The sequence below is a fragment of the Anarhichas minor genome, unplaced genomic scaffold (genome assembly GCF_050575085.1).
Source record: "Anarhichas minor isolate MPS153535 unplaced genomic scaffold, ASM5057508v1 ptg000014l, whole genome shotgun sequence".
Taxonomy (NCBI): domain Eukaryota; kingdom Metazoa; phylum Chordata; class Actinopteri; order Perciformes; family Anarhichadidae; genus Anarhichas; species Anarhichas minor.
Window position 1 is genome coordinate 11139746 of NW_027466460.1, and position 20831 is coordinate 11160576.

Here is a 20831-nt window from a genome sequence, read left to right on the forward strand (position 1 = left end):
ATTTGTTGACAACTTTCCAGTCCGTGCAAGATTTTTTTTTTTGTGAAAAGACGCAAAGTTTAAGTGTTGGTAAATGTTCTTTTCTCAAATGGAAAAGCTGGTTTGGCTTCACACACACAAACACCACAGAGTAGAGGTTCATTCAGTGTCGGCTACTTGTAGGTACCAGTGATGCAGTGGAGGATCGCGAACCTACGTGAACTCGGTTCTTCTGTTGTTGACCGACCTACAGACTGATGTAGCCTGGTTAAATGTATCTAATTTTGCCAAATTTATAGAAAAAAACAAACATTAACGAAATCAATAATTAGAAATAAAATGTAAACTCGTCTATACTGCTGGTTTAAAGTTAATATGTTTATATTTTGTGATTGGAGAACATTCCCCCTCACACCCAAGTTAGTGGGACACATTATGAAGCGAAACACGAAAGTAATTTGTGTTTGATCAGCCTCTGAATGTCGAAGCGGATGTTAGGCTCTATTTCTTGACCGACTTACTCTGTTTATGTCATGCTATTGTACAGGGAAGCCAGTATATATACCTCCAGTGTTCAAGGTGCACGTCTTTTTACGCACAAGACCTAATTATTGCAATAATTGCATTTAATATAACCTTTGATCTTGTTCCATTTCTCTCTTTCAAGGACAGAAAAGGAGGACACAAGAGGAAGTATAATGACAGTCATAAAGGCGACCTAGTCTGTTGCCTACCTCTGGGCATTTATGGTTTGGTTGTCACCTACTTAGCACCTGCCTCCAAATGACCAGATAACACCCATTATGAACAGGTTATAAGGGCTGATGGATACTAAAACCGACAGACCAATTTGTAACCACCTTGTTACTTTTACTGCTACCGGTTTTTACTGTAAATTCTCTGGAGCCTATTTTACGGATCGGTGTGAGTAAAGGTCCAATAACCTGTGAAGATCAGTGCCCGTTTCCTCCGCTGTCACCCCGCTGTGATAAGGGATGCAGCTCCTGAAGTTTATTTATTACAGTGGGTTATCCAAATGTATGCGGCGTTTCTGCTCAGTGAGAGGGAGAGTGAGAGGGAGAGAGTCTTTGCACATGAAAACGGCATCAAATGCTCAGTGAAAAGAGACAAAAGGTACAAAGAAAGTTTAGGTTCTGCACCACTTGGGTGGAACAGTGCAGGTATTTTGGCGGTGTGTGTGTGTGTGTGTGTGTGTAGGCGGTGCGCTGACTCGGGAGAGGGGGGGATTGCACTACGCGAGAGAGTGTGATACAGTCAGTGCTGGTTGGAAATATACGAGGCGGATGTTTCTCATGAGCAGCAGACACACAGCCGTGCGTCTTTGCGCTCAGAGATCATATAGTCCAGATCCACTCATCGCGTCTTTCTCTTGTTTCTTTTTCTTTTTTTCTTTCCCCACAGCAGCCTCACCTGTGAAGCTACAGCGGAGGACAGCGGAGCTCCTCAGCGGACACTTTGCTGACTGACAGCCACCGGGACGGACGGACAGACGGACAACTCAGTGTACTTTTACCATGGAGGACAGCCGGGAAGATTAACTTGCAGCAGCCTACAGTATCCGCAACCAGACTGTCTTCGAGAAGAGCGGTCTTCGCAATGATCCGTTAAAATTCCTGCCGCCAATGCTTTCTTTGGAGAGTGGATAGACCATCTCCTAAGAACAGAGGAGACGAGCAGAGAGGCCTTTTGTCCGTTTATTTCAGTCCTCAGATGGACCGAGTGCCCTCGGCACTGGCCGCTAAGATGCGCTGGATCACGCTGGTGCTTGCCGGCTTGACTTTCTGGGGCAAAGTGACTATTTGTAACTGTTTCGACTACGAGGAGCCAGACTATGATTACTATGAGGAGGAGCGAGCGGAGACCATTGACTACAAAGACCCGTGCAAAGCTGGTGAGTCCTGTATTTACTCAGTTTTAGTTTGTAATCATAACGGTGAAAATAAGTCATTTTACGCGTCTGGTTGCGTTGATCTAACCGCTCTAGCGCGCTGGCTCTGAGGTGGGACGTGTATGTGTGTATGAGAAATGACAGCGTGTGTGTGTTGGCATGTGTGTGTGCACACTGGTCCAGATGCCCCCTTTTACCCACGTTTTACCCACGTTAAACCCACGTGTATCGTTATGATCACTCGGTGGTGCCACGTGCAGGTCGGCGACGGTCCTGCTAAGCCGGTGTCCTCCTGAAATACACGCGCACACATTCGGTGCGTGCATTATGTGTAGGCAGAATTTGGGTTCCTATTGTGCCCGAAATGTTGTTGATACAATCTATGCATGTGCACCAAGTACACCGCTGTGTGTGTTTGCGCGTGCATCCAGACGTGACATCAACCATCAAGGAAGATGAGAAACAGCTGGACTCAACTGTACCAAAATGCCTGCGCTGATGCAGGCTCTCTCTCTCCTTTTCACACAACGGCACACACGCGCACGCACACACACGCACACGCACACACAATTTTTGTTGGACCTTTAATGACGGTCTTGGAGCTGCTGTGGAACAACAGTGAAACCATGTTTGGTCTCGTAAAATAGGCAGTAGATGTGTGTATATAATGAAAGAAAGAGCACGTATACAAATTGATCATACACTCATTTTTAAATTATGTCAACACATTATTGTCCCTGATTTAATGCAAGGTGTATACATTAAAAATGCAAGTTAATAGGTGTCATGCCTGGTATCTATATGTGCTCCACCCATGTGAACTGGATATTAAGCTTTCGTGCAATCCCAGTTTTAAACTAAGGTCTCTGTCTTTCCTTCCTTCTTTCTTTTACAATATGTATTTGTTGGTGTCTAGCCTATCTACCTATTGTGGTATTCATGATTTAAAATGGTGTATTAAATATGATACCTGAGTTTCAGTAATGATGCTGGCAAAGTACTTTTTTTCCAATATCATAGATAAGTTCCTTGCATTTATATTTATTTCTTTGCATTTATAGTTACATTTGTTTCACTATTTCACAAAATATGCTACAATACCCGTAAGCAGTCATACAACTTTCCAGATGTAGGAGATATATTATCAAAAATAAGTAAACAACACTAAAACCTCAACAAGCAAGTATCAAGGCTCAAGTATCAATTGCCAGTCCTAAATCTGTCTTAATCTTGCACTTATGTTCTTGTGTGTTTCGGTGTACGGACGTGTGTCAGTTATCTTTTAACATGAAGAACACTCTGTTCACCGCTCTTTGTCCAGACCATGTAGCAAAGCTCAGTAAGGATTGACCAGTGAGGATTATTGTTGCATGTTAACTCTACAGTACACGGATCATTCCTACGGAGCAGGTGGAGGAATCGGAAGATACCTGAGAGATGTTGCTGTGTTGTGTCTTATTCTTTTTCTAGATGTTTGCTTTGGTTACACCTGTCTGACTGTGTGTGTATATGCAGATGTGTTTGTGCACACAAATATGTTCAAATGTGTTTTAATGGCACCTTTGAGGCCTTAATGTTGTCTGTGATGACACATTGGACCGATATGGACTCCACCCAGAACACTGAGTGTCCACATGCTGACAAACACACATTCCTCACATACCAAATACACAAACCTGACAACCCTGGACACTTGCCACTGTGTGTGTGTGTGTGTGTGTGTGTGTGTGTGTGTGTGTGTGTGTGTGTGTGTGTGTGTGTGTGTGTGTCTGTGTGTCTATGTGCTTTTTCATGTGCATGTTACACTGTTCTCTGTGTGGGTGATTTAATGTTGATACTGCAATCCCATGACTTTGTGGTTTTTAGTTATGCTGAGACCTGGCCGTGTGTTAGTGTTTGGATTGAAGCCCGGCAGGTTACAGGGAGACAGTCAGTCTACATATGTTTGAGTAACTGAGCGACTCTTGTAGACACAGGCAATGCTTTTATTTGCTGGAAATATCAGTGAACATAAAGAATGTATTCATACTTATACACTTCAATTTCTCACAGCAATCGCACACACGAGTATCCCGTTTCCCCTGTAAACCTCAACTGCTGTTTCTTCCTATATAATCATGTGTGCATTTTGAAGGCATTTTTTTTGCCTTCATTAGATATATGACAGTAGAGAGCAACCACTAATTCTGGGAAAGAGAGGTTAGAGGGTGAACGTGCAGAAAAGGTCCCTGTCTGGGAACATCACATTTACAAACATCAAACTCGCTTTATTCTGCTGGAGGGAAGTCCTTGTTTCTACAAATAACCAAGGGACAGTATGGATGTTTTCGGTATGTGTGTCAAATTTCAAAACTTTTATTCAAGCACGCCTGTTTCTGTACAATAATCACCAGTCATACACCTCAGGATAGCCGTAAATGTTTTGCTTAAATTGAAATATTTTCAAATCAAGTGGTTATGTCTGCATGGCAATTAACACCAACTCAAATCTTCATCCGTTTGCATCCTTACATTAACTTTTTATGCATCCGTGACATCTCTAATTTTCGTTTACCTAACATTCAGTTCATCTTCATTCACCTTCATCCTCCTCATATGTTCTCTTATATCACGACAATCTTCAAATTGAATTGCATATAATCGTCAGTGCTGAAATAGTAAGTAGGTTACTCCGTTAGCTGACTGACAGAAAAATAATCGTTTGACAAAATAATCTCACCTCAAGGTCCATTATGTAGCTTTCGGACAAATCACAGGGTTTTCTTAATTTCCATGGAACAATGGATGCTCACATATATGCACAACAGTTAAAATACGTTTTGGTTATTTAAAAAATGTGACTACCGATTTCAAATTTTTTGGACAATCTTTAACCTTATTTAGATGAAGTTGTGCTCAATTTTGACTGTTTCTGAGTGTTTTCTTACTTTTAGATAGTCAACTAGACTAAGTTTGAACTACCGCTTAAACAGGGAATTAAGTCGTTCGGAACATCCCTAGGCGGAGTCGACACATGCGCATGCACATAAGACAATTGTTGGTTGCACCCCCAGAGTGGACCCATTTTGTTGTCAGTGTGTGAAGAGTTGGTGGCTGCGTGTTTCTGTGTGTGCAGCTTGTAAGAAGTGGAAGCGCGGCTCATTCCAGTTCTGACCCTGTGGCATCGGTCTGAGTGGTTGGTATTCCGCCTCCTGTTTTTGCTGGGAAAACACAAGGGGGAATATTTGGCTGTCTGCTTATCTCCTCCGAGTCCCGCGCTGGTAGACAGGAGAACACACACTTCCAGGCCTTTGTGAAGTGATTTCCCTACGCGAACACACATGCACACAGACGCACACACTCGATACACACACACGCAGAGCTCCCTCCATTCACCCGCGCTTATCTCTTCCTGGTTGTCTGCATCCTGCTACTCAGCTGGAGATGACACACACGCGCGCATGCACACACACACTCGTACGGACATGCACAAGCTCCTACGCTCACTCAAGAGTCATTCATGCTTCCTTCCAAATCACTGTTCTCATAAAATGCTCACACAAACGGAGTGAAAGCTAAACAAACCACGATGTCGGAGTGAAGCTGTGGGTCATTTCTTCAGGAGTGACCCAAGAGACCAACTGCCTGTTCTTCAAATACAATAGCGGTGTATCACAGGAGTATGCAACAGTATAGTACAATACATGATGTACATTTTCTCATGGACGTACATCTCTGAACTCAAATGTTACAGTACAGGAATTACAATAAGAGTTCACTCTGCAACAGAGTGTAAACAAAACAAAATAAAACCTCGAAAAAGAGCATTATGATTTCTAAGAAAATAAAAAAATGGAGAATAGTGGTTTTGCTCTCTTCATTGTGCACAATCTGAGCCATTCTGTTTAGAAGAAACAGCAATGATGCAGCTTGACTGCAACAAAATGTCCCCAAATCCTGGAGTGAGGAGTTCTTTCTTTTTTTCGTCTCCACACAGGGATCAGAGGGCAGCGTCGGGTAAAAGAGTTGACGGTGATTTAAAGTCGAGTTTATGAGCACTTAAGTAACATGAATAGTTACGTCACAGTTTCCATGTGGAGCGTGAAGCAGGACCTTCCACTTGAGGGAAGATCTCCACCCTGCTCTCTACAGTACATGAAGTGGTTCACGACAGCTGAAGCTCATTCTGTTGTTCAGATAGTTAACGTCGCTTCAACCTTTTGTAGGGTCTGGATCGGATACCTGCTATGCAGACCCATGAAAACCTCTGGTCCAGCTCAGACACTCACTGATCTCAAAACTTACCAGGAACTCCAGGTCTTTCTGGGACTTTTCTCCAGACCCTCCGTTCTTTTCTCTTGTCTTTGTGCATTCAGGAAGTGAAGTCTTACATCTTCAGGTTAATTGTGAATTTTGAATCATTTTCAACTTGCATGAACACATCTTTGCCGTCGTCCAAGCGACCAAGAGTGGATCTGTGTCTGTTTGCGTCAACTTGTTTTTTTCCGAGTGCTTATATGCTCTCACTGCCAGTTACATGAACACAAGCTTTCAATGAGTCCGACAAATATAAATTAAAAACACACTGCATTTAGCCAGCGGGGAATCCCTACCTTAATATTATGCATGACGTCACTTGGGAATTCTCCTAAACACAAGTATGGGATTTCTTTTTTTATAGTTGTATACAGTAGTTTATTAGCTGCTGAGCAAATGCGTCGATACCAGTCCTCATACACAGAGGTAGTAAACACATTGCCGAAATAAACATAAATACACACGGTTTCACATTCTGTTGTTACTGTTTCGGTTCCACGGCTGAGAAACAGCTGATTAAATGTCAGGAACAAACTTAAACAGATGAATATCAGCTCAGAGTTTCAGTCACTGGTAACATAACAATACATGAATATCTCTTCTGCAGTGTTTTAACTTCCTGTGGATTCAACAAGTGAAATAAATACCTGACAGCGCCACTCTGCCATGGTAACCCACATAGTGGTCAAAGGGGGTATCGAGAAAAATCCTGCAATCATGATTTAAGCACATCGCCTAAATCACTTAAACACGCAGCGGCAATCCCGTCAAGTGAAACCAGCAACTTCTGCATTTTGGTCTTTTCTGGATTCAGGTGACATTTAGGTCTGTAAATTATTTGCAGCGACTGTGGGGCCTCAGGGCCGTCCTTCAATCAGAGGATCGGCAGTTCGATCCCCGGCTCCACTAGTCGAATGTCGATGTGTCCTTGAGCAAGACACTTAACCCTAAAAATTGCTCCCGTAGCTGTGCCTACGGTATGAATGTGATAGAATCTGAATTGTCGCTTTGGATGAAAGCGTCTGCTAAATGACTGTAATGTAATCTTTTGGCCAGGAAGCCACAAAGTTTTTGGATCCTGCTCTTGTATTATATCAGTGCATCAGGTGTATCTTAAACAGAGTGTGTGTGTGCCCATGCCAATGTGAACTGTATGTGTGCTTTTGAGTTTTTTAGTCCGAGAGCGAAGCCCACCATGTTGTGACAGTGAGCTGCAGCTACTGTTCACCCCTTCCCCCATTTCTCAGTAGGAAGGAAGCTAGAGCAATGTGTGTATGTGTGTGTTTGACACTGAGGCTGCGTGTGTGTGTGTGTGTGTGTGTGTGTGTGTGTGAACGAGCGGACGAGCGTTCTCACTCATATTATATTAAACAGGATTTTCCCGAGCAGAGTGCTCATGCCACTGAGCTTCCGAAGTCTTCTTCAGGATCCCCAGCTCAGCATAAACTCTGCGGCCGCGCTGAGAGCCGACTGTTTGTTTTGGAGCGTTATTGTTCTTGAGCTGCAGAAGCCATGAGTCAGCACCGCCATCACTCAGCCCACCTGCCACACATTGCTCAATTATTAAATGCTTTCATGTCACCTAGCTTTTCCTGATGGTATTTATAGCAGCAAAGTCATTCGCATACACCCGTTGTTGGTTGAGGAAAAGCCACCTTGCCTTTTTTTCAGATGTCCCTAGTATTGTAGGAACCCAGCTGCGGTCACAGTTGCAGCCCCCTAGTGCCACATGATGCACAGCTACACCCTCTTAACTAGGTCCGCTAGGTGGATATTTTAGCCAGAAACAAGCCGTACTGTGTGCAAAGACAGTACTGCACGGTCAGTAATTTAGAAGTTCTAAGTCCAGGGCAACTGGACTTTGGGTTCTTCAAGATGTTTCATCAGTCCAGTTGCCCTTGACCTTCCACTTCAATAAGCTACCATGACCTGGATGACAGAAAGTCTTCACAAATACATGTACACTTGATACACAACAACCAAACAGTGACTAGGTTTATGCCACAATAAAGTATAATTTTAAACAAACACATCCATATTATTTCTACTCTGTAGCTAGGAGCAATGGTAGCCACATAATGTTACACTGTTGGTCATAATGTTGCAAGTCAATACAGCTTACAGAAATGCTTCAAAAGAAATGATAGAAATATATTATACTTAGCTTGATGTATTTCCATAATTTAACAAAAAGTGATTCCGATTCTGCTATAATCAGGCAATTGCTTGGATTGACTGGAATATTTTCGGCTTCCAGCAGCCATCCATCGGTCCTTGAAAGTTATGCGTGTTTACCGTCTTCCACAACACAGAAGATAAAACATTATGTCAAGTATTATCCATCCTACTAAGCAGCTAACTAGAATGCGACAGAATACAGTCGAATGTAAACTACTTTGACTGCAGCTATCGATCATTTTAGTAATCAAGTATTCTAGCGATTATTCCATCAATCAACAGTCCTGAAAATTCTACCTTATACCTTGATATTGCTAGTCATCGTGGTTATTTGCATAAAAGCCCACAATTTAAATTATTAGGAAAAAAGCTACTGTATTTTTGATTAAAAATGTACTTGAAATAAAACCAAATTTTGGCATTTGTAGTTTTAATGATGTATTATAAGCTGCTGAGAGCTAGGGTTACACAGGTCATAATTCCCTCTCTCTAATATCTATTTTGTATTGCTGTGAAAACATCTCCTTCAATCAATTGTATTTATTCAAGTTCTTACCAAAAACTAAATTTTACAAGATAACTTTTAAACACGTCATGACAACGTTATAATTTACCTTCCCCCAATTGTAATATTTTTCTTAATAGAGCTTGAACGCATCATAATGTAACTTAATGCAACCTCCATTAAAGTTAGTTGTTTGGTCCATTATTTAGCCAAGCAGGACTGTGCTGCCCAGCGGCTGTGAACAGCTAACGTTTATAGCTGACCTTACAAGGATTCGTTGTTCAATTCAATCTACGCACAGTTGATTAGTGACACCGCAAAACCGGCAGTGGTATGGACGGAGGGGGGGAATCAATGATTTAGGATAATCCAGTTACTTGAGTTTCAGCCCCATAAACAATCAGTATTTATTTATTAGGCCAATATTCACTCTCTTTTAGCTGTTTTTTGTCTCTATCAACGAAGAAAGTTGAAAATATTGACACTGAGAGCGCTTACAGGGGACTGAAACAGTAAAGTTGTAGGCCTTACCGCTAAACAATGAGCTGCAGTTCACTACAAAGCTCCGTAAAGCTGATCAAGATGCAGATTTGGGTGATGACTCTCTGTAGGTTCATCCCGACAATGGACCCTTTCCACATCGCTTTTTTAACAAACACTTCTTGAATATTAGCCAGCTGTGTCTGATTTCATGCCTTAACTTGATTTAGTCATTGTAATCTGTTTACAAAACTCATTACTTTGCAATTAAACTGAAATCAATGTTACGTCACACCTCAAAGAGATTAGTCACACTTGATGTACAAGACATACAGAGAGTGGGACTATCCACCATCCTCACGAAAAATAACATTGTTCTGTGTTATATATATATATATCTTTCAATTGATCTTTGTTCATGTAAAAGCCTGCTGTCTGCCGGCTCCCTGGGTGCAGACGCAGGACACCCTGACCCGTCACAATGTCTGGCCAAACCCATGACCTGCTGGAGAAGAATCTCAGTGTCACAGTAATGTGATTAGGAGGTTACACCATGCTGTCTCTGTGTGTTTGTCATATGATATTGTGTTATTTTGTCTCATACCAAACATGTCTTTGCTTGTTTTCACCTTCAGTTTATGTGGAGTGCTCTTTTAAAGTCGCAGATGTTCATTTTACTGAAAATAAATTAAGCTACAGTACATTGCTTTGTTTTTTTAAATAATAATTTTATACCTTTATTTTGATTTTTACTCAAGTTATTTTAATTCTACTGTGACTTCAGGATTATATTTTGGTGCGCTCTCCGCCGCAATGCTTTTGGTCTCGTGTACTTTCATACAACAGCACACATGGTAAGTTATTTTTCAGAAATAAAAACATTTGTCCACGGCAACTGAAGGCAGCCTGACAGTGTTTTCCCTGTTAATTGGATTTGTCAATGATCAGTCTGGGCTTTATTTCCGGGTTGTTTCATATGTCCTGTTGTTCGCCTCACTGCCCTGCCATCTTTTTTATCTTCATGTGTGAAGAAACTTTGCCTATCCTGAACTGTAGGCAGACATACACACAAGGGATGGGTTAGGATTTGCAAATTGTCTAAATAATATAACAAATTGAATAGTTTATGTGACTATTTGTCTTAATGATCAAACCGTTACCAGTGATTATCGAATAGTATTTTTGCTTGAAATACCCATCCGCAATAGACCCATACACACACACTGTGCTGGAGGTAAACACAGTGATGTGTTGGTGTAGAGGTCTCTATCTCTCTCATAACACACATACTTGCAGGAGGGTGGGGGTTTGAACTTTTTATACTTGGCCTGAGCTTCTACATTTTTCAGTTTATTTCACTAAAAAGCACATTTCTGACTGATGACATTACAGACTCCAGTTCAGCATCTCATCACATTGCAACACCGTACATGTGTGGCGAAACAAGTGGCACATTGTTATTCCATTTTAAATACTCACAAAACTACAATTTGCAATCTAGCATAATCCGGCTCGGTAGGTGCAGTAATAATGTACACATTGGACGAGTTCAATGCAGATGCAGGAAGTAGTGTGCCCGATATGTAGAGAGGCGTAAAGTAAGGGTGTGTAGGATTGTAAAGTCACGTTTCGGTCCGATGTTAGGGTTGTGTTATCCATTTCTCTCTACTGTCTATTTGTAATCTCAATAGGTTTCAAACAATTTTGCCAAAGCATGGCAATCAAAACAAAGACAAATTTAGTTTCAAAACATCTTTAAACATTAATTGGTTGTCAGAATAGTTGGCAATTCAATATCTGTTGAATGCCGATCGATCGATGAATAGTTTCAGCTCTACTCAGCAAGTGTAAGGATTGAGTCATCAGCAGTGTACTGGATTTGGCCTTATTTTGACAAAAATGCCCATACATACATGCTACTGGAAAGGGTTGTGAGGTTTTGGGAGTATCATTTTAATGGCCGACACAGCTGGGTAGTATGTTGTATTTTCTTTCAGGTGCTGTACAGTTTTTGGGCACTTTCGTATCCTTGTCACACTTTCAACACAACGAGTTAATGTGGCTCAAGCAGCTTGTACAACAATTACTTTTAGAGAAAATCCTCAAACAGGGCCGAGATAATCTCTTTTTAATATCACAGTACGTTCACAGTCAGTTATATACAGTATAATAATATCACACATGCACATGTGCACGCACACATCTTAGGCCCCCGACAGTGTGACCTTATATTTGCTTAATGAGGAGCTTAGCGAGATGTGTGTGTGTGTGTGTGTGTGTGTGTTTGTGTTAGATGCACAGCAGTGAGTACAGCATGAGTGCATAACTCAGCAGTGCATAATTCTCTACTGTATTGTACTGTAGTGTCTGTAGAATGTCAAAGATAAATCTCTTGACAACACTCATTAAATCAGCAATATCTGAATGGAAACAATATATTCTTCAGCGGTGGAATCTGGTGCCAGACTTATGAGGATAGTTTGAGAGAAAACCCATCAATCTTTATTGTCCGGATGTGAAAAAAAAACAAATTAAACAGCTGGTATTGTCTCCAAGATTGTCTTTTTAAATTTTTTTTTACAAAAATAGAAATGTTTGTCATCAGAATAGTGAAAAGGTGCTATAATAACATAAAGATTAAACATGTAACTAAGTAAGTAAATTTGATTTTTACAGCATGTTTTTTTAACAATGGTCACAAAGTGCCTTACATCAACATCAGTGCAGAATAAAAAACACACCAAGTAAAGCAAAGCACATACAAGAGAGAGAGAGAGAGAGAGAGAGAAAAATCTAAAAAACATACTAACATAACGCACTTGCAAACCCAGAGAGCATACAGAAATCGGTCACCATCCAGATCAATCATCATTATAGAAAAACCAACTTAAAGAAGTTGGTCCTCAGATGTTTTTGAAACAGTCAACGACCTCGGATGATTTAAAGGGAGTGGAGAGATTTTTCCAAAGTCTTTTTAGGTTTATCACACATAGCCAACAGGTTTTGGTTGGATGACCTATGTGACGTGTAGGGGTTTAGTAGCTTGTAGATGGTGGCAGGAGCTAGGCCATGTAGTGTCTTATAAGTGATGAAAATAATCTTAAAATCAATCTGAACTTCACTGGCAGCCAATGCAGCGAGGCTGAAATAGGAGTGACGTGATATGTACGGCCAGTTAAGATCAGAGCTGCTGTATTTTGTACAAGCTGAAAATTTGTCAAGGCAAGTTTTACCAAGGCAAGTATTTGACTTAAACATATACTGTCACACCGTCACACAGAGCCACTATTGCGACATTTCTTTGCAGGCTGCGGAGTAAACTTGCAGAAAGCCGACAATCAGTCCTGTGTGCCTGAGAAGTTGATCGATACAGCACAAACCGATCTGCTCGCTCTCCAAGCAGCCACCATGGTGTGAGCTGCTGGATGCATGTGAGGGAAGTCTGCCTCTCAGTTTATGTTTGGTGCATTATTCCTGTGTGTGTGTGTGTGTGTGTGTGTGTGTGTGTGTGTGTGTGTGTGTGTGTGTGTGTGTGTGTGTGTGTGTGTGTTTGCTGCAGTGCCCCTGCTGAAGGGCGAACAGTAAGGCCCTGGTCAGCATGATGTAGGTCTCCTGGGACGTCCTGGGGTTTTTGGATCAATACGTTTCCTCCTGCATCTCCCTGCCTCACCGTCCTCACCCCTCCTCACCCACTGGCTTGACTTTGGGCTATTTATGGTATCTCTATGGATTAACAAGACCCCAACAATCAATGGGCCAAACTTACTATCACTGTACCCTCCCTCCTCTTCTCGCTTTGTATCTCCTGCTTGTGTCAGCTCCTTTTCTCCTGGAAATCTTTTAGTCCTTGTAGTTTCTCTTGTTTTCCTGAAATATCCGAAACCATTAGGTGTGTACTGTCACAAACACGCCGTCCCACAAATAGAAGCAAATGCCCGGGGAATATCATTTCAAATGCAGTGCCATGTGATACTATCTTAAATGAGAATTGACACGGATGATGATCTTTTGCTGGTGATGTGCGAGTTTCTTTAGGTGTTGAGTGGATTCCTTTTGCACCCATTTGGTAGTTTTTGTGGCTCGCTATGACACCACTTTGGCAGAGTTGGCAGTAGACGGGAGTGTCAGTAGAAATTGTGTCGCCCACAATGCAATTTGTACAGCGCCTGTTCAGACCACATCTTAGCACCAGGAGTGGTGTAATTGTGTTATTTTTGTGGTTTTATATGGCAGAGTCACACCAACATCAAGCTCTACAGAATCAAATAAACCTCTTTAATAGATGTTGAGTTTGATTGCTTTGCTTTTCAACCAGCGTCTCACTCTAAATGCAGCCTTTTTTGTAAAAAACATGCACAAGTAAAAGACATTTTATTGCACTACAAAGTTTGTTGCATCTGCACATTTCATTGCTGTATAAATACAAGTTTTCCAGCTGTAGCCACATTACAAAGCACTATAGATACAGTATGATTAATTGATAACAAAACACTTGTTTTGAATCAGCTGAATTATAGAGTGACAGAAAATTCATAAGCAACTATTGACGTCATCAATTAATATTCAAGTTATTTTTCAAACAAAAATGCCATTTCAAGGTTTCAGCATCTCAGATATGAAGATTTAATTGTCTGTTATCATAGTAAACTGAATATTTGGGGGGGATTTAGAGTAAGATTAAGAGTTAGAGTAAGTTATACTTAGTATTGTCTACATGAGAGATACATGATATATCATAATAAATACATATAATACAGGAGATACTTCACAGCAGCTCTATCCTGTAGACCAGACGTTATATTCAGTCATATTCAGCGAACCAACATATCATATACCAGCAATCGACCGCACACACTCCCAGTCTGTATTTGATATGATTTGTAAACCATCTGTGGTCATTGTGGTTTGCTCCTCTCTTCAACAATACCTCGGAGTCGAGCACAATGGCACCCTGACCCCCCATTTCCTTTAGTGGCAATCCTGATTAGCTAAGTGACAAGCTTCTCCCGTGCTATTGTTAATGTATTAGTGTCTTGAATCCCTGTGGAGGGCAGTAACTCCGCTCAGCTAATCATTTTGCGATGGTTATCATTCAGTTGCTCATTGTTGAAGGCTGATAGATGTTTTGGGTGTATGGAAGGAGAAGGAGAGAAGAAAGAAATACACTGAGTGAGTCACAAAAGGATGAGGTAGGATGAGGATTGAAGCGGGAGCAATGGGGAAGGTTTTTGTGATTGAGACATTTCCAAACATTTTTTTTAAAATCTATCTATCTATCTATCTATCTATCTATCTATCTATCTATCTATCTATCTATCTATCCGTCTGTCAATCCGTCCATCTGTCCAAATATTTGTTTAGGTGTATCTTCCAAAGTTTTTTTTTTTTCAGTTTTTCCACAGACAGCATTGCCTTGCTGAGTTGCAGTGCAGTGTTAGTAACAAAAAGAGGGAATACCTACTAAAAAAGGCTGACATGTGTTGCCCAAGGCTAAGCCAATCAGAGGCCGATTAGGGCAGGTCCGGATTTTAAAAAATCGCCGCCTGCATAAATTAGTTTTGCGGCTAGCCGGCTTATCCTTACTCATAGCTCTTCTACTCTCACTTGTTTTAAGTCACTTCATTCCCCATGTTTTTATTTCAGCCAAACATTGTTAGAACAACAGAGCAGCTAATTATGGTAGCAGGAGCAAAGAGTTTAAGGGACTATTTGAATGCTGCCTCTCTGCTCTCGCACAGTTTGCAAAAGCCCCGCCCTCGGTGGAACAGAGAAGAGGAGAGAATGGAAACTAGCGCGGTAGTAAATGACAGCACAATGCATTTAAGACTCTCACACTGGGCTGAAAAAAAATGAGCGCACATAAATTAATAAATAACATTCTAAACAGAACTTTACAGGTATTTGATTGTAGTACCGGGTGTGTGATTGGAGGGAGTGAAACTGCGATGACTGTACTGTGGTATGACAGTGTTGCTGTAACTCAGAGAATCAATAACCAGAGGATTCAATTTATGTGATGACTTCCCCTCTAAAGAAAACACCTGAGCTCCTTCCTTGTGCGTGTTGGTGTGTCAAGCTACTGTAACCTACTGCCCAGCATAGAAGTGCACATTGCACCCAATCAAAGGCTCGTGGAGCTCTGCTGCACTGCTGGTCTGAGCGGGTCAAACTGTTAGAACTCGAATTGAACATAAGCCTTACACAAAACACACAAAACAAAACAGGGCATCATTCTGTAAAAGACCCTTGTTAAATGGATCCGATTTTGTTTGGGTCCAGTGATTTTAATACCCACATACAGAACAAAAGTGTTCAATGTGCACTACTTATTTGCCAAATAATTTCAAGCCCTTGTAGAGTTTTTGTTATTGCTTCCATTTCTGACTCAAACCATGGTAGTAGGAATGCCCTGTCCACACTCGCACAGTAATACTCACACACCTGGGAGCTGCAATAGTACGACCACAGTCTGATTCGTTGACCACTGAGTAGCTCCATTGTTGTGACTGTTTGGGGCTTAAAGGCCGTGCTCGAGCACACCTAAGCCAAGGTAATAAAGGAGGAGCAAGTGCTGCTCTTTCACTCTACACACTTATCCCGAGTCACTTCCTCTTTGTTAAGCTCCAATTCCCAGTTTGCAGTTTGAAAGATAATGTCGGCAACGTTTTGAGCCTACCTGGATTTTTGACAAATATTACATTTTTGCTTTTAACATTTATCCCTTCCAGGGATATTGATAATATGTCCGTGATTCTGCTGTTGATTGTGATTGTTACAGGTGTTTTTCTCTTAACTTCCAGCTGCATTCTGGGGCGACATCGCTTTAGACGAGGAGGACCTGCGCATGTTCCAGATTGACCGGACGATAAACCTCACACAGCACACACACATGCACACACACTCCCGGCAGGGGCACACGTCTGGTAAGTGGACTCAACATGTCACTCTCACTCAGTAATCATCATTTAATGATCTCTCTCATGTTTCCTCTGAAACTCTCTCTCTCATTACCCGTCGGCTGCAGAGTAAAGCAGCGTGAATAGGAAGGAAGTAGACAGGGGCAACCTGATATCAGCATTGTTCGCGTTTTGATTCTTGGCTCTTGTGTGTGTCAGGTGGCCTGGAGGAACATGCAGTTTCTAAGAAGAGCGGATCTTTATATCTACTGCTTGATAGAATACGCAGGTTTGGCTTCGGTAAGGACCCTAACTTTACTTCTCACCCTAATGATGGAGGTTTTAAATGTTTTTGCCAAGAAACTACAAAGCCCATATCCTTTACCTTACTACTGACGTACCATAATGGCATCCTACATCTTCTGGTTTCCATATATTTCCATACAGTATGAAAGCCAACTTTTCCGCAAAGCTTGCATCTTTGATTCAACTTCTAAAACCCAGCTGTCTGAAACACTTTGAACGCACTATGACTAAGATTTTCGAATGCAAGTTAATAAAATGTTCACAATGTCAAGCAAGTTTAAAATATCTGTAAGTACATTTTTTTGTCAAAGTGAAATAAATGGAACTAAATGAAGGTCCTTGCTTGGATCAGTACTGAACAGAAAGTGGTTTTCTCAGCCTTCAGCTGCAATTAAAGATGGAGGACCTTTTTGTAATTTTGGCTCATTATAGCAAGCGACGAACATCCAAAAATATCAGCCTCAACTTTCCCCCTCAAGAATCCTACGCAAAGCAAAGCGCCATGCTTTCATCCTTTTAGACTTCTTTCAATGAAGAATCTCCTTTTCACTGTTCTGACTCAGATTTGTTTTGTGATGAGAAAGACGGGCACCTCTGAAGCACAATCACACCTGATGGAGGCTACAGGCTGAAATGCAGTTTCATAATAATGCAGTTTTCAATACTTGTTTTCCTTCTTTATGCTCTTTGCAAAGAGCAAGTTGATACACGATCAGATCCAGAACTACAGAATGTTTGAGTTACCTTTTTTAGCACAACTCAGTAAACATTATAAACTTCTTAAAATTTGATGTTTAATAAAACAGTATATTGCACAGCCAGAGCTATCTGACTTTTATCACCCTCTGATCTGAGAACAAACTCTGAAAGGTCACGTATAAAAAGAAAGAGTGTGATCCAATAATCTCACAGCACATTTATTAACTGATATTGATAATAATAGACCAGTAATTTATTCAGTTTGAACACACATAACAAGCACTTGTGGTAAAGGTAGATTTAACTGTTGTTTCTTGCTCGGTTAGACTATCTCCCCAAGAACTCCAGCAAGGGAGCTGCCACTCACAAGAGCCAAACTGGGAAAGGTGGGAAGACTGGGAACGTTGTGAAGAGCCGTATTCGTCGAGCGGCCACATCCCGAGCTGAGAGGATATGGCCTGGAGGAGTCATTCCCTACGTCATAGGAGGAAACTTCACTGGTAAGCAACTCTACTGGACCGATGCCCGCACGGTTCAACAGTAAATTACACACCGACGTGTGATTGTGTAAAAACTAGGATGTGAAATGCGTGTGTTTCAGGTAGTCAGAGGGCCATGTTCAAGCAGGCCATGCGTCACTGGGAGAAACAGACGTGCGTAACTTTCATTGAGAAGACAGATGAGGAAAGCTACATCGTGTTCACCTACAGACCCTGCGGGTGAGTAGGCTGAACCTCCGTGTGTGGTTGTGTATGAGTGTGTACCTAGCGTTCAGTAGTGACCTTGTCACAGCGAGAGACGATATGGTCACTCAACAATGGCTTCACTTTCCTTCCTGTCCTGCCGCTGTTTCCCCATCCCACCAATCCCGCTGCTCACTCTATGTTTTTGTATGTTTGTGCAGTTTTTTTTGTTCGTACACTGCAGAAGTGCATTGTTCTGTCGAGTGGCAGCACGGTGGGGTCATAGTGTGTTTGTACAGAGTGGCTCGTAAGTTGTGAGGTTTTAGAACGGCTGAAATCAGAACGTTTGGGTTTGTCTCTCCAAGCTGTTGTTGTGGAGATTGTAGGAGTATGACATGTAGGGTATTAATATGATACATTCATAAATCGATTAGTTGACTAAAAGTGAATGAACCAACAGGAATTGGAATAATTGAATAATTAGAGTCGTTTGTCAACCAAAAGATTCCAGCATATTAAACATAGAAAATGCTTTTTTTGTATCATTTGTTATTGTGAATTAAATACTTTTAGTTTTTGACTTTTGGTTGGACAAAAGAACCAATTTAAAAACGTGTTTTGGTATTTCAGTATCGATATGGAAACTCAGTTGTTGTATTGTATTGCCTCTAGTATGATACCCAGAGCTACATTTTTTTCAGACTTCTGTGGACTGATCAATAATTGTAAGGCAAAGAGGAGTCTGCAGTAATCTGCATGCTGTTTCTTTGCCCTTAAAATAAATGTAATGCCCGCTGAAGATCTTGAACAATCAAAGTGTTGCACTGTTACGGTGCATGTTTTGTCTGAACAAAGAAGCAGATGCTAGTGTGTTTATCTTAATATTTCTTGTTTGGTCCAGCACAGTTATCCAAGACACAAATTCTAAAGAAGTCCATTTCAAATATATCAGATTTTTAAATGTCATTTAGATGAGTGAAAGATCTGCATGTTAACAGATGATGCCATTTTTCTTCTGCTCTGGGATTGTCTGGCTGCATCAGAGATTAGACACTTTAATCTGATGTATAAATACCCTGCAGCTTGGATGTGTGACAGAAACAGACAGAGACAGAGAGTAATGCATTAAAAAAGTATTTTTTTTATAATACAACCACAGTAAATTTGGTGCACCTGTTTTGTGTGAAGTGCTGATACTAGAGCTGCAAATGCTGGAAGAATAGACTCTATATCTACTCCAGTGACTCCTGATCCTTACCCTGCAATCAGCTCTTTGGATAACTTTAATCAGATTTGTCAGCCTGGCACGGATGTCTCGGCTAACCAGAAAAAAAGATGTGTGTATGCTTTTTGTGTGTGTGTGTGTGTGTGTGTGTGTGTGTGTGTGTGTGTGTGTTTGTCCTGTAAGCAGAAAATATGTAAATTCTTACAGCTTATTCACATTTGGTTATGAAAGCGCAGCGTTATCGCAGCACTGTATGTAAATAAATCGCTTTCCTTCTGGTCGACGTAGTACGGGGCAGGAAATCCTGAAAAGACTGTGTGTGTGCCTTTGTGTGTGTGTGTGTGTGTGTGTGTTCATACAGCACTGCTGATGCTTTATTTCAACTGCCAAATGTGTAGTAAATATCCTCTGCCTGTCTCCCTGCCCTCAAGTTCTTACTGGTCCTTACTAGGTGTTGTTCCTATGTGGGTCGTCGAGGCAACGGGCCCCAAGCTATCTCCATTGGCAAGAACTGTGACAAGTTCGGCATCGTTGTGCACGAACTGGGCCACGTCATCGGCTTCTGGCACGAGCACACGCGGCCGGACCGCGACGATCATGTGACCATCATCCGCGACAACATCCAACCAGGTGAGACTAAGGACCCACGATGCACCTGGGTCTCTTGTTAGAGTCATTCAGGGTTGTTTCTAGCTGCAGACAAGTGAGGACGTTTAGGGACAACGTGTATGTGTGTGTGTGTGTGTGTGTGTGCGTGTGTGTGTGTGTTTATTTTTAAGTTCACGCAAGTGTCCAACCCTGTGTGAGTGTGAATGAGGCTTTTAATGACTGTGAAGTCACCTCGGCCCCCAGAGACCTTTTCATCCCACACACTCCTCTGCACCACAACACAGTCTGACAGGTGTTAAATCAAATTACGCAGCAGTGAATCAGACCTGACACAAGTTTTTGTTTAACATACCAGAGCTCTGCACTACTCTGCTCTGTGGGACTACAAGTATTTTGATAAATGCCCGAATCAATGCAGACTTAATCATTAAAATGATGCTTTGTGTGTTCAGGGTTATGTAAAGAATATATTTGTGTATTATTTTATTGTTGCACTCTATTTTGTTGATCAAACTAAAACCTTCTACCGCTGCTGTCCTTCCGTGTGTGCGTAATGTGTGTGTATCTGTACGTGCGGTTCGCAGGCCAGGAGTATAACTTCCTCAAGATGGAGCCAGGGGAGGTCAACTCTCTCGGGGAGCCATATGATTTTGATAGCATCATGCACTACGCCAGGAACACCTTCTCACGGTAACCAGCGGCGCAATCTCATCTCTTGAGTCGTGTTAAATGTACAAAAGAGATTTTTACCAAGTTTAAAGTGAGTTACGTTTTTTAAACAGTGAGGTTTTGAATGTTTCTCTCTGTTGATGTTGTGTAGTGTAAGTGATGGCTCAGTGCAACATGTGAAAAATGAATATAGAAAGACTGCCACGCTTCCTTTTCCTGGGCACAGAGTGAATTGCAACCTACAAACAATTAAACATTAACTTCTATTATAACCCCGCCTATTCCCTACTCAGCTCCAATTCACACATTATAAGAAAACACAAAACACAGCATGGTGGGGGGAGGGTAAGATCTGCTCTTTAGACACAAGTGATATAGTTTTGAGGGTACGTGGCAG

The 20831-nt window shown here is 41.5% G+C and overlaps 1 protein-coding gene across 1 annotated transcript in view; it reads left to right on the forward strand.

Annotated features, from left to right (window-relative positions):
* The first annotated feature begins 1199 nt into the window (after positions 1-1199).
* Positions 1200-20831, forward strand: part of tll1 (tolloid-like 1) — a 39728-nt gene continuing 20096 nt past the window's right edge. Inside the window, exons 1-7 of the mRNA XM_076091932.1 lie at positions 1200-1891; positions 16148-16270; positions 16463-16543; positions 17575-17748; positions 17850-17967; positions 19608-19786; positions 20350-20455. Of these exons, the coding sequence (XP_075948047.1) occupies positions 1711-1891; positions 16148-16270; positions 16463-16543; positions 17575-17748; positions 17850-17967; positions 19608-19786; positions 20350-20455 (962 nt within the window). The 5' untranslated portion in view covers positions 1200-1710. The remainder of the gene's footprint in view (positions 1892-16147; positions 16271-16462; positions 16544-17574; positions 17749-17849; positions 17968-19607; positions 19787-20349; positions 20456-20831) is intronic.